General features: G+C 27.8%; 2 protein-coding genes across 8 annotated transcripts in view; both read right to left on the minus strand.

The window, feature by feature from the left end:
• Positions 1 to 13458, minus strand: part of LOC107439260 (coiled-coil domain-containing protein 92) — an 879443-nt gene that overhangs the window by 556913 nt on the left and 309072 nt on the right. The window lies entirely within an intron of this gene.
• Positions 1 to 13458, minus strand: part of LOC107447852 (sorting nexin snazarus) — a 39911-nt gene that overhangs the window by 17061 nt on the left and 9392 nt on the right. For all 3 annotated transcript variants that reach the window (XM_071181941.1, XM_071181940.1, XM_071181942.1), the window contains exons 6-15: positions 11407 to 11593; positions 10194 to 10267; positions 10017 to 10093; positions 8549 to 8763; positions 7251 to 7290; positions 6884 to 7003; positions 4926 to 5073; positions 3755 to 3945; positions 1126 to 1257; positions 428 to 577 (exon numbers count right to left, since the gene is read on the minus strand). In XM_071181941.1, coding sequence (XP_071038042.1) covers positions 428 to 577; positions 1126 to 1257; positions 3755 to 3945; positions 4926 to 5073; positions 6884 to 7003; positions 7251 to 7290; positions 8549 to 8763; positions 10017 to 10093; positions 10194 to 10267; positions 11407 to 11593 — 1334 coding nt within the window. The remainder of the gene's footprint in view (positions 1 to 427; positions 578 to 1125; positions 1258 to 3754; positions 3946 to 4925; positions 5074 to 6883; positions 7004 to 7250; positions 7291 to 8548; positions 8764 to 10016; positions 10094 to 10193; positions 10268 to 11406; positions 11594 to 13458) is intronic.

The raw sequence follows: 13458 nt of genomic DNA on the forward strand, positions 1-13458 counted from the left end.
GGATAATTTTTAACAGAGGCAACTTTTTAAAACATGCGGCCACTTTCTCAAAAATTTTAATTGATAAGAAAAAACTTATAAATATTAATATAAATCATTTCTTTTGAAGTATTTCTCCATATGATTTTCACTCACATGACAAGAATCATTTCTAAAATGAAGAAAAGTTTTTATCACCTAGGCCTATTAGGCATGGGCCTAGGGCCCACAATTTCTGAGGGGTCTCAAAAATTTGTAAAAAGGTTCTCGATATTACTATTTCTTTTAAATACTGAAACAGTTTTTCTCAAAAAACGCATTTTTTGTTATTTCAAATTTCCTTCATATCATAAGATAATCATTATTTCCAAAACTCTTATTTTAGCATTTTAGAGTTAATTTTGCTTGAATACACAACAATTTTAAAATATATTTTACTTCTACTCACTGGAACTAGTTTCTGGTGCAAACTATGGAAAGACTGCAGGCTCCTAGAAACGACCCATCCAGACATTTTGTTAGGAACAAACTCAGCGTCGCTTGCTAAGTGGACTCTTATCACAAAATAAGGAACAATTTTTTCATTCTCTTTTTTCTCCTGAAATACAATATTAAAAAATTTCTTTTTTACTCAAATACAATTGGAAATAATTTCTTTTTTCAGTTTGCAATAAAATTCAAATTGTTATCATAGTATCAAACTACAGTTAAACCTCAAAACATGAAAAATTATGAATTCCCCATGTACAGTAAAACCTCTCGGGAGCGACCACTCCCTGTTCCACAGTAAAATAGTCGTTAATGAAGGTTGGTCATTCTTTGGGGTTACCTATATTGACTTCAGAATGTTATTAAAAGTACATGATTTTTCGCAAATGATTTTAATTTTAGTCAGTGTAATTTTATTGTTGCGGAAATGCCACTTGTGTTGGCGTCATGAAAACCGGAATGAATAAAATTTAGCGTCAATAAAAAATTATCCTTATGGATATAATTATGTGTAAGAACAAATTTACCAATTGTCGGAATAACAAACTTTCATTAATATGCAGTAATATTGCTTTATATCGAGATTTCAATATACCTGGAAATTAGAAGATCTTATAATGATGATGTAGAGTATAGAAATAGAATATTTAAAATTACCATTGCTTCCATTATTGATGCTTGCCAGACACCTAAAAATTCGATCCAAAGCTCTGTTTTCTCAATGTGGTTCTCTAACATGTTTTGCTCCAGAACTAGATCAGCAATTTCTTTTTCCATCATCAATATGACCTAACAACAGAAGAAATGGCCTTAAATGCAATTCGAATAGCCTTCTTATTTTAATGAAGTTATGGGCAAGTAACATGCACGACTTAACAGGTCAAACTAATGGCTGCCACTGACCTAACCAACAATAACATATGTCTCTTAAAAAATTGCCGGAGAGTCACTACTTGTATTTTTCTTCAAAAATTTGCATTTTATAATTAGTTTCTTTCATAGATATGCAATTAGTATATTTTATTCATTCTGAAAATTGATTTAATTTTTGTGTCTAAAACAGCTAATGCATGTTGAAATGAACTTTAGATAACCATTTTGGAATGAATGCATGCTAACTATACATTGAGAAATGCTGCAAAAAAAATAGCTTACATCATTAATATTAGCAGTTTTTTTTTTTTTAAATCTAATAAAATTTTTCAAAATTTTTGAAAAAATGGCCACACCTTCTAAAACATGGCTACTGTTAAAATTGTCACAACTAACCATGGCCAATACCATATTTTCTTAATTTTGCCCTATAGCAATTCTACTTTAGACACTGGATAATTTGACCAGAAAATTTTTATATTCCTGATTAAATTTAAAATTAAAATCTAATGACTAATACAGTTTTCTCAAAAATATTACAATAAAATTCTATATTGTGTTTACTGCACACAGTAATTTTTCATCAGAGAAAAAAATATTTATTGGTGATCTAATTCTAGTTTTTGATAAGGAAACAAAATATATAACTGAACTTATAAATGATGAAACGATTTCACTGTAAGTAATGAAATCAATAAATAATAGTATGAGACATTGGAATAATTCAACTTCAATTTCAATGACTTTGCAAGATTTGCAGTAAGATTTTTAAAAATTTTGGGGAAAAAATCAGTTTCTTTTCACTTTTCCCTAACTTTTTATGCTTAAATTCCCCGTCAACCTCTGATGTTCTTTGACCCTTTGAAACCCTGTTTAACTGATTTTTTGTTAATGAAAATGATTCTACAAAATTTGAAAAAAAAATAGCATACAAAACTCATGCAAGAATATAAAACTTAAAAGAGATGCTTTTTTAATCAATTTCAGGTTTGTGTTTTGAATGCATGATTTCAGTTCATATTCTTTACATCAGTAATTTATCTCAAATATGGAGACCATGCTGAGATATGCATTTAAATATAGTGTCCAGTAAACTTAAGCAATTAAAATAATTAGATTTCGCAGTTAGACCGAAGATCCAAAAATCTTAATAGTTGCTCATTTTAAGTTTATTATGAAAAAGAAAGTATGTCATGGTAAGAGAAAATATTAAAATGACTTGTACTTGTAATATCAAAGCAGTTTTACAGCTGGAGTTAGAAATTAAAGATAGCGGCACTCTGTTTCTCCTTGATTGATAACAATATTATACAATACAACATTATTATATATACATTATGGGCTTTTTTTTAATTCATAAAGAAATTTGTTATATTGCGTTTTAGTTATATAATAAAAAGATAATGTACAGTGAGCAAAAAAAAATGAGCACATTGAATAACTTTTGATCTAATGATCAGATTTTCCCATTCTAGGACTGAATTTTAATATTTCAGAGGTCTGACCTTTAATATACTTATTAACTAGAGCAGATGATATTTTAAGTTTAATAAAAATCTAACACAAAAACATAATTTCTCAACATGTACATATCTTTCTTTTTTTAACAGATTTGGGTTTTATATGCTCAAAAATGGGAGTTACCAAAATTTGAAAAATACAGTTCCATCAGTTTAACCAAGAGAGTGGTCAAAGGTTTGAATCCTTTAATGTTAATTCCAATTTTTATGAATTTCACCCTGTTTAAATGTTTCCCAAATTTCAAATAAACAAATTTTTGAAAATTCAGTTTCTCGAGAAACATTTAGCTGATTTAGTTTATAGTTTGTCCTTTAAGATTACATTCTTTCAAATGATGTAAAAAGTTATATACCTTAAAATTCAAAATTTTTTTAACTATAATTAAATAAAATAATAAATAATTGCTAAAATTTATTTGTTGCATGGAACTAAATTTTGGTATACAAATTTTATAATTACGTGAGAAAATATTTCAATTTGCTTAAAAAGTTCTCAAGATATGACAAAAAGTAAAATTAACACTAAGGGAACCAAACTATTGACTGCTCTCCTGACTTAACTATTGGTACCCAATTCTCCATATTGCAGTTATCCCCCCTCCAAAAATTTTGAGATCATAAATTAAAATCCATAAAAAAATTAGTGTTTATTTAGAGGGAGTATCTTTTTGCATCTGATTTTGAAACAAAAAATGTCGTCTGAAGTAAGTAAGTACCATAGATAAGGTTAGGGCCTTGAACCATAAAGATTGAGCCTCAATACTTTAAAATCTGATCATAGAATTCGATGTTATTCCAGGTGTTCTTTTTTTGTGCACTGTACACCCACAAAAAGTTTGAAATAAATAAAATCACTTCAACATATGCATAGTACAATAATAATAAAAAAGCACCTTTTTTTCACATTTTGTATTATTGCGCAATGCATCTAAGGCTTGTTTTTTGTAGCCTATCTTCTCAGTTAAAACTTTGAGTTGAGAACGAGCATAACTAGAGTGATCAAAAACAGAGACATCTGACGTGTCAGGGGGCATTTTGTCGATTTCCGGATCTTCATCAGGAATTTGGAGCTCTGATACTTCTTCTAAACAAAGAAATAGGTTCCAATGGGCATTTTAGTGTGATGCAAAAGTAGTAAAAATATTAATTGTACCAAAAATATGCAGTAAACCTCAAAAACTTGGACTTCTAAAATCAGAAGACCTCTGAAATCGAGACAATTTTTGCATCTTACACTTAGAAAAAAAAATTGCGAAATAAAATTTAAATTAAAGAAAATTTGCATGCTGTAATGAAATGGCTGCTATGAAAAAAATTCATTTTAACCATAAAGAAGTAGATAGCAATAGCTGCTGAAAAAGTGATTGAAAAAAATAAGGATTTATAATAAAAATGCCACAAGAGCATGTGAAAATATCATTTACTTAAATGTGTGGTTCAAAATACTCATATTGTAAAAATATACTTTTAAACAAATAGTGAAATTATGGAAACTACATGGAAATGCATCGTGATAAACGTAAACATAAACATACAGCAAATTGATTTACAACTACATAATCACAAATCAAGAGTTTAAAAAAAATAACTCAATAGATGATTTGAAATTTGCATGTCGTAATATTACATCGAAATATCGAGGTTTTAAAAATCCCGCAGAATGACTGTCCGAAAAACAAAAAACAAAAAAAACCACACAAATTTATATATAATCGATATCTTCTAACTTAACTTATCTAGAACTTAATAATTTTGGTATTCTTGACTTTGGCATCTTTATGAGCTTATGAAATCCCCACTTTTAAAACCTTTCAGCAGTCCATATTTTTTAGGTTATAATTTTCACATGATTCACATTAATGACTATCAATTGCAATAAGCACATCACAAATAGAAATTTGATTTCAATCGTCATGATATAGGAGGTTAAAAAAAATAATTAAGCTAGGAAAATATAATGCTAACTGTGAATGCTTAAAATAATTAAGACTAAAAATATAGCTTCAAAAGAAAAACTGAAATAAATAAAGTGATTACTTTTATGCATCAATAATAATTACTCACCTGGTTGTTCTTGCATAAAATCAATTCCTTGCTTTTCAACTTCAGCAAGCATCTTATGATAAACATCACTAACAATGAACGAGGCATAGTAGTGCTCTTCTAAGAATCTATATATTTCTTCCTGAGCTTGAAAAAATGCCTCTGGACCCTTAAATAAAAACACAAAAATAACAGAACCTTAAAAAAATAAACAGCATGCAGAGGTGCCAACTTTCTAAACTAGCTATCAGTAATCAGAAGTACAATAACACGCATAAAGCTAACAAAGATTCAAATGAGTGTAATTTTAAAGTATTTTTACTTTATAGGTAAGCCTAATATTTATAACAATATGAATAAATTTTCTATTAATTAGAAAAAAGTAACACTTAACTGTTTTTTTCTTCTTTTTTTTACATTTTGAATTTTTACTGCAAACAACAAAATTTCATAATTATTGGTAACTAAGGGAAAAAAATTTATTTTAAACAGATTGTTATGAAAATTGTAATCAGCTATACTTTTTATTATTACTCAATCATAGCACTGTAGTCTTAACCATTAAATCGTAATAATTAAGAATAAATCGTAATAGTTGGCGCACCATTCAGGAAAAAAATCAGGACTCTGCATATAAAAGAAAGTAGAAGCTTATGTATTCTTCTGCATTGCTTCCAAAATCTCTTCCATCAGGATTTTTCTTCAAAGCCAGAAACAGATGGAAGTCATTGGGTGCAAGATCAGGACTACAAGGTGGATGGTTAAGGCACTCCCAATCAACAGTTGCAAAATAATTTTGTGATAATTTTCTAGAGATAAACATTGTCACCCAATAACAGAATGCTAGATGTGAGAATACCAGGTGCTTTTTCCAAATAGTCTGCAACAGGGTGAAACAGCACTGTGTAGCAATGATGGTTCCAGCCTCCAAAAAGTCAAGCAACAAAACTCCGGAACCAGACTGAAAAGTTTGTCTCTGCTTTGCGCGGGCACTGAGACATCCAATAGTACATGGATGTTTTTCAGGTTCAACCGCTGTCTCGTTTATCCTGTTGCTGTTCCTGAGGAAACTGAATGAGAAACTTATTTTCGGACTCCACCCTGTACATGCTATATAACTGCTTAGAATGTAAACAATCAAAATAAGTTTTATGTTTATATTTTAATTTATAGTTTTTTTTTAATTTCTGAATAAATTGAAAAAGCATAATTATTGTCATATCAGTTTCACTTCAGCTCAGTAAATGCTATCTACAGTCATAAAACAAGAAAGATTTCTAAAATAACAAATAAAAAAATTTATTTCCATAGAAATTGATGAGTGGATTTATACCATATCTCTTTCTATTTCATTTTGAATGGCGGCAAGATAATAAAAGGTATAGCAATCAAAATACTTGTTAGAACTCAAAGCGAAAATTAAAAATTATAGTTATACAAAACAAATTTTACAATGTTTTCATTCACTTTGAAGATCAGTTTAATACCTTTATCTTGAATGAAGATGCGCAGTATTCTTTGTGGTTCAGAGTTGGAGGTAATAAGAACTATATTTTTGATTTTGAAATTCAATTGCTAACCAAAAATAAAAATTGGAACTACAATGAGAAATAAATAAGTTAAAATTAATCAGTTGAAAGAGTTAAAAATAGACATATAACGGGAAATCAGAGAGATTTTAATTAAATTAAATATAAATGTAATAAATTAAAAATTGAAAACTAAAAATAGAACTGATAATTTAAAATCAAATTTATAAATTAAAAATAGAACATCTTTTCAGTAAAAAAATATTACATGAAAAAAATATGGCTGAATATTATTATAATATGACATAAAACCAATGTATAGAAAACCAATGTTAATATATGGCCAATATTCATCTAAAAATCATATTTGACTTACATAAATGAACACTATTGAAAGAACATTGATAAAAATTAATTCATAATTTAAAAATAAACACTTCAAATGCTTACTTTATTAGCCATCATAAATTCCTCGATTCCTTTGAGTGTACTTTTATTCAAACGTACACTGCTTGATTGATGGTGGACATAGATTTGTACTATTTCATTTCCTAATTTATGCCAAGAATCCTAAAAGCAATACAGCAAATACAAAAAATCATGCACAGCGAAACAAAAGTAACGATGAAACATAAACCATTGATATTTAGGATAAACAAATAGACATATATAATGCTTTTAACACCAGTAGATAACAAATAACAGATCAAATAATGATTGTTCAAAAAATTATATTAAAAAACATAAAAATTACACTACACAAAAAAGCAACAAATTAGAAACAATAGTTAATAAAACGTTATAAATTATATATTACCTTATCAGAATGCTTCATTTCATCAACAGCTTCCCAGAAACTAAATTATTAATCAGATATTTTAAATTATTAAAAGAAAATGCAAACATATAGGAAACATAAAAAAAATAACTATTAAATTTTTAGACTTTAGAATACAAATCATTGACTAAAGAAATGCTGTATAAATTGCAATACACATGAAGAGCATGGGCAACTTGTACTTTTTTACAATAGGTCCTTAAAATATAATACCAATTTTTGAGCTTAAACTACAAAACTTAGGTTTATGTTTAACTAAAAATGCCAAAATCATTCTACAAAAATGAATTAAAAAAGTATAAACATAAGAGATTGATAATAAATATTTAAGCTAGGCAAACGCATAAACCAAACTGAAATCTAATGAATCAACACAACATTCATTTTGGTACAGAAAACATTAAAGATTATTTAATTACCAGATGAAACAGAAAAGTTAAAAGGAAATTATCAGAAGTTTTGTCAGATTATCAAACTATTTTTGATGTTTTTCATATCTGCTTCCTCATTTGTGATCTGAGAGATTTAGATAACAATTTTTTTTCTTTTTTGCGCAAATACTGATTTACAACTCCTAATGAATGTATATTTTATTCTAAATTTTTGTCAAGAAATTTAAAAATATATATTAAGGGTGGAGATTGAAAATATTTATTTATTTTTGGCCTTTCAAATAGTTAGCTTTTTTACAAAGGCATCTAATTGAAAAGTTAGCCCTAGGCGTCTACTGATCTCTGCAAGCCACAGAAAATATGCAGAAACATATTACACAATAAAGTTCTAAAATCAGGGCACTTGGACATCCAATATAAAAAATATCCCATTTTTAGGACATTAACCGAGCTCGGAGTACTTTGAAATACAATGCAGTTATGCAAACAATGCAGTTATTGCAGATAAATTGTGGGGCAATTAATACCTCTTCTTCTTAAGTTAGACTCAAAGAAAAAAAAAATTTTTTGGAAGAGTAAAAGCAGCTTACTATATATGTATATTTTTTACATAACACCATCTTGGAAGCAAAACATGTCATGTGATGTTATAGCGAACTTCAGAAAATCAGCTGCAGAATGTATAGAAATGTCAGGATATAAAAATAGCTCTTACTTTTACAAATTATTTTACAGTAAAAATTTTATAAAATGAACTGATGACCTATACTACCAGGCAAGCATTAAATGTTCAGAAAAATGTTTTTTAGCTTGTTATTCAAGTAAGCTTCTTCATTACCAATAGAGATAAACAATGGAAACATATAAACAAAAAAGAGTAAATACCCCAACAATGAATGAGATTCCTCTTTCTGAAGAAATCTAGAGAAATGTCTCCGACAGAAACTTGACTGCATAATCACTGACATGGACAACACTTTTTGACCAGGCATGTAAACACTTTTATTAGAACTTCCATTCCCAGATTTATTAATTGAAATATATTCAGCACCACCTATGCCTTTCAGTCTTTTTTCACACTGAGCTTTGGCAAACTGCAACTATATTTATAAAAAATAATAAAAGTAATTATAATAATATAAAATAAAAGTTTTAAAAGCTGCATTTTTCAATTGAACTAAAAATAGAAAATAGTTTCATTTTTGTTAAATCTTAAACAAAAAGGCTAGGCTAAACTTTGTAGTGGATTAAAAAAAATTTCGGACAGCGTTTTATAAAAAAATATATATATAAAAATTCAAGACACATTTCGGTACAGTATACATATATTAGACCACTTTTATAAAAGGTGAACTACTAAATAAAAATTGCATAATTTTCTCTAAAAAATTACCGTAAAAGTATAACTACATTTACTACATTTAATTTCAGCGTTACTTTGTTGTTTAGAGCAAAAAGCTTCAACAGATTTAAATATAATTTTATAATTGGGGCAGTAAATAACATATAACAGTTTGAGATCAATTTATAGAAAACTTTTATAAAGCTGCTATGCTATTAAAATAACTAGTATAAAATAAACAATGTTTCTACGTATCAATATTTAATTAAAATTTGTAAAAGAGTTCAAGACTTCCAAACGCTGAATACTTTGTACCACTGCATACTACAGTAGAGAACCGATCATCCGGAACGATCGGGACTATCGCTATTCCGGATAACTCATTTTTCCGGTTTTCTGAATCGCTACAAAAAGCCGTTTTTTGAGTGTTAAACCAAACTAAAAAAAAAAAATATTTGGAAATAATCTTAAAAATAAGAAAAAACGATGAGGTAATACACTAATGATTATTTCTGAAATGATGGTAAGGTAAACATCTTTCAAAAAAGAAAGAAAAATCCTAAAATCTTATGAGGAAAAAAAAATTTTTTTTTTTAAATTGCGGGAAAATGTATCGAATTTCGTTCCGGTTTTTTGGTTTTCCGGTTTTCTGATTTCCGGATAACGGGTTCTGTACTGTACTAAGGCTACTATGAGGATGATAACCAAATTTAGACATAACAACTCAATTTTGATAAAACTCTTGGTTACCTTGTTTTTCCACTAACTTTGAAATAAGCAAAGCAATGACAGCAAAATTAAAAGAATAGAATAAAAATTTAATTTTTTTCAGCTGGAGTGGAGAAAAAAAAACTTTTCTTCAAAATTATGTTGATGGCAATTAAGCAGCTTTTTGCATAAAAGACAATTTAATTAACATCAAAAGATTAAACACATAAAATCTGAGCAGAGTGATAATGTGTACAAGAATAATTAAATCCTACTAAAACATACAATTCAATAAATAAATACTTGATTTAGATAACGAGATAAATCCCTCGCTTGCAGAAGGTCTCCCTTATTCGTTTTCTGCGGTTTGAATTCCTTGTCTGAAAAACAAAATTATTGACTTATGAAATAAAAGTCTTATTTTCAGTTAGGTTGCAGAAAGTAATAATAAAAAATAATTATATTTTTATCCATTATTACCTGCATCAATGCCTTTTGATCTTTTTAGATTACTCATAGTTGTGGCTTGCATTATTTCCGTAGCAATGTAATATCTAAAATTAGTCAAATTACAAGTTAGGAATTAAGGTTCAATAACAGGCTCATGTTCAAAACGTTAGAACTACATCATACCTGCCAACTCTTCCGGATTTTCCGGAAGATTTTGTTTTCATATTTAAAGTGGTAGTAAATATATACTATTTTTTCTTTTAAAAACTTAATTTTTAAATGATTTTGATCACCACTATTCTTACAAAAATTAAGCACATATATTAATATGCGTTACTATCATGGTTGTCAACTTAAGTTTGCTCATATACAACGTATTTGTTTGCTTAAAATTGAAGTTTTAATTCCATTTTAATACCACTGGGAAAAATAATAATGGAAGGGATTAAAAGTTGGCAGGTATGCTAAATTCATTCTAGTCGGGGGGAAATAAATGTACAGACTTAAAAAAAGGACAACTTAATAATTTTTAGTCCTGGGATAGATCATTTGTATATTTTCTTTAAATCTTGAAAAATCATTACCCCTTTCACAAAGTTTTAATTTTTGAAACATTGGTTAAATTGTAAATGTATTTTATTTCACAATAAATTTTGCAATTTTTGAAAATTTAGAAGGTTTTAAACTTTAAATTTTAGTAAAAATAACAGCTTTAAAAAGTTAAAACATAAATTATTTATTCTTCATGTATATCTTAAAAAAGAGGATCTATGCTGTTTTCAATTGGGACCCACTTTCAGTAAATAAAGACCCAGAAGTTTGAAAGTCTTCAGAATCGGTAGTTTCCAAAATCTAGCAGATTTTATTTGAAGTTAAGAAATCGGGTACAAAAACAAACTTTCCTGTATGAATATACTTTCTCTTCAATCGATTTAAATTTTTACTATCAAAATATGGGAGGTTAGCTACCATTCAGAAAATATTGTTCTTATCGGTTAGTAAGACGAGAAGTTGAAAGTTTGGACCATTTAATTTTAAGTTTATTTTTATGTTTCTTGGCATAAAAAGAAATCAGATGAATAGTGTTTGAGAAATTAAAATAATTTTAAAATACAACTTTTTTGATATTTTATCACTCAGAAACTATTGAAACTTAATATTTGGTCCTTTAAAATTACAGTTTAAAATGAGATATTTATGAACCTTACAATTAAATTGTATCATTGATTTAGTGATGTAATACCTCATTCTTCGTAAGTCTTCAATATCGAATGATTCTTGAATCATCTTGATAAAGTCTTCATACGTTTCTGCATAGGCATAAAGTTTCCGATGCTTCTCTGCTTGCAACTGCTGCTGCTTCAAGTATGAAATCAGCTTCATATTTATAAAGTCGGGATCACATAATTTGTCAATGATTGGATAAAACACTGAAGAAGAAAAACATAATAATTATCAGTGAAATTAATGATAAAAAAACATGTACTAATAATTTTGTGTAAAAAAAAATTTAATTTACTTAGAATTTATGAAAAGACTAGAGAATTATAACTGATTTGAAGACTAGATTATAAAGACTTGATTATAAAGACTAGAGAATGATAACTGAGAGACTAGAGAATTATAACTGATCAGGATTGGAGAAAAGTTTATTGAAATATAAAAAAAGGCAACATGAATGCAATTTGGGACTTCATCAGGGGACATTGTGCATGCATTCATGAGGGAGCTTTTATGTGAATAACTGATTAATTTTGTTTAGAATTACAATTATTCACAGAAAAGATCCCACATGAATACATGCACAATGTCCCCTGATGAAGTCCCGAATTGCATTCATGTTGCCTTTTTTCTTCTTCAATTTAGTTATATTTCTTACATTATAGGCTATAATTCTTAATCTAACATTATAATCTCATATTAGTTATAATTCTTCATATTAATTATATTGAAGATAAATTTTGGGCTTTAGCGCTTTCTCACATTTAAATTTTGTTTTGTTTTTTTCCTGTGATTACTTATAACTAATATTTTTTCTGTTTTTATCAATGAATGGGATTAGATAAAACTTTGATATAGTCATTACAAATATTGCAGAACTTCACCAAACTTTAAGTTACTCTGTTTATCCTTCAACTCCATTTCAATTTTCATTCTAAGAAATATTGTTTTTATTAATCATCAACAATTTTAGTCTCAATAACTAATCTGAATAATTGGAATTCTTCTTTATAATCCTTAACACATAAAATAATTAATAAAATGGCAAAATTTAATTATCAGTGCCTGTGCCAAAACATCTGACAAGTTTAACTTTAGCCAGGAAGTAACACCCAAAAAACTTTTTAAAAAATCGCAGAAAAAAGTAAATATGAACGATAAAATTTGCAACCACCTCTGGACCAATCAGTGAGTAATAATATTTAATAAATATGTGTGCGTGTGTGTATATCAAGGGAGAGGGGAACTAGTGTGCACAAGAAGCTGGACGCATCTTGAATTACTTTTTTATTTATAGGTCAGATTTCCTCTGTGATATATTGTAGATCGACAACACTGATGTACACTTCCTTATGCTGATGCATAACTACACAGTGAGTACTTGCAAAGAAATTTGTAAAAGAATATTTTTTAAATGAAAAAGTAACTTACAATTTTTCTCTTTACTTTTTTATTACATACTTTATCTTAAGAATTTCAACTAAAGGTGAGAATATGCTATAATTTACACTGCTTTTTTTACCGATAATTTTGTTATAAATTTTTACTCCGTATAGTTTCAATTAACCAGTATAAGACATAAACAAACACGTGTCTTTGTGAGGTTAGTGTAGACACATGGTGGTGGGGCTAGATTGGACATGTTCACACCCAATCAACTTCTAATGAAAGCAATATGAATTGGTTACAAATGTAACACATTTGATGTAATTTATTTTCTAAATTAGAATAAATTTGTGTAGCATGGTATACTTTTACTGATCATGAAATTAATCTCACACAAAAATATAAGACAAAACCTTTCCTTAATGATCCACTTTTTAAAGGTTTAAAAAAATTAAGCAAGAAGTTTTATTAAGTTAATTATAATACAATTTAATATAGATGAATTAAAGAAAAACACAAAATTTTTATTAGGTATGCTTTTGTCATACATTAATCTAAAACAGAACATCACAGCAAAGTCACGTCTTTTCTTTTTCGAGTTGTTTTCATTGCTACAGTGAGGGAAATATTACTAAACCAAGCACTCTATGTGCAGTCGATTCTATTCGATATTTCATCGTCAAGTTAA

The sequence above is a fragment of the Parasteatoda tepidariorum genome, chromosome 6 (genome assembly GCF_043381705.1).
Source record: "Parasteatoda tepidariorum isolate YZ-2023 chromosome 6, CAS_Ptep_4.0, whole genome shotgun sequence".
Classification (NCBI taxonomy): Eukaryota; Metazoa; Arthropoda; class Arachnida; order Araneae; family Theridiidae; genus Parasteatoda; species Parasteatoda tepidariorum.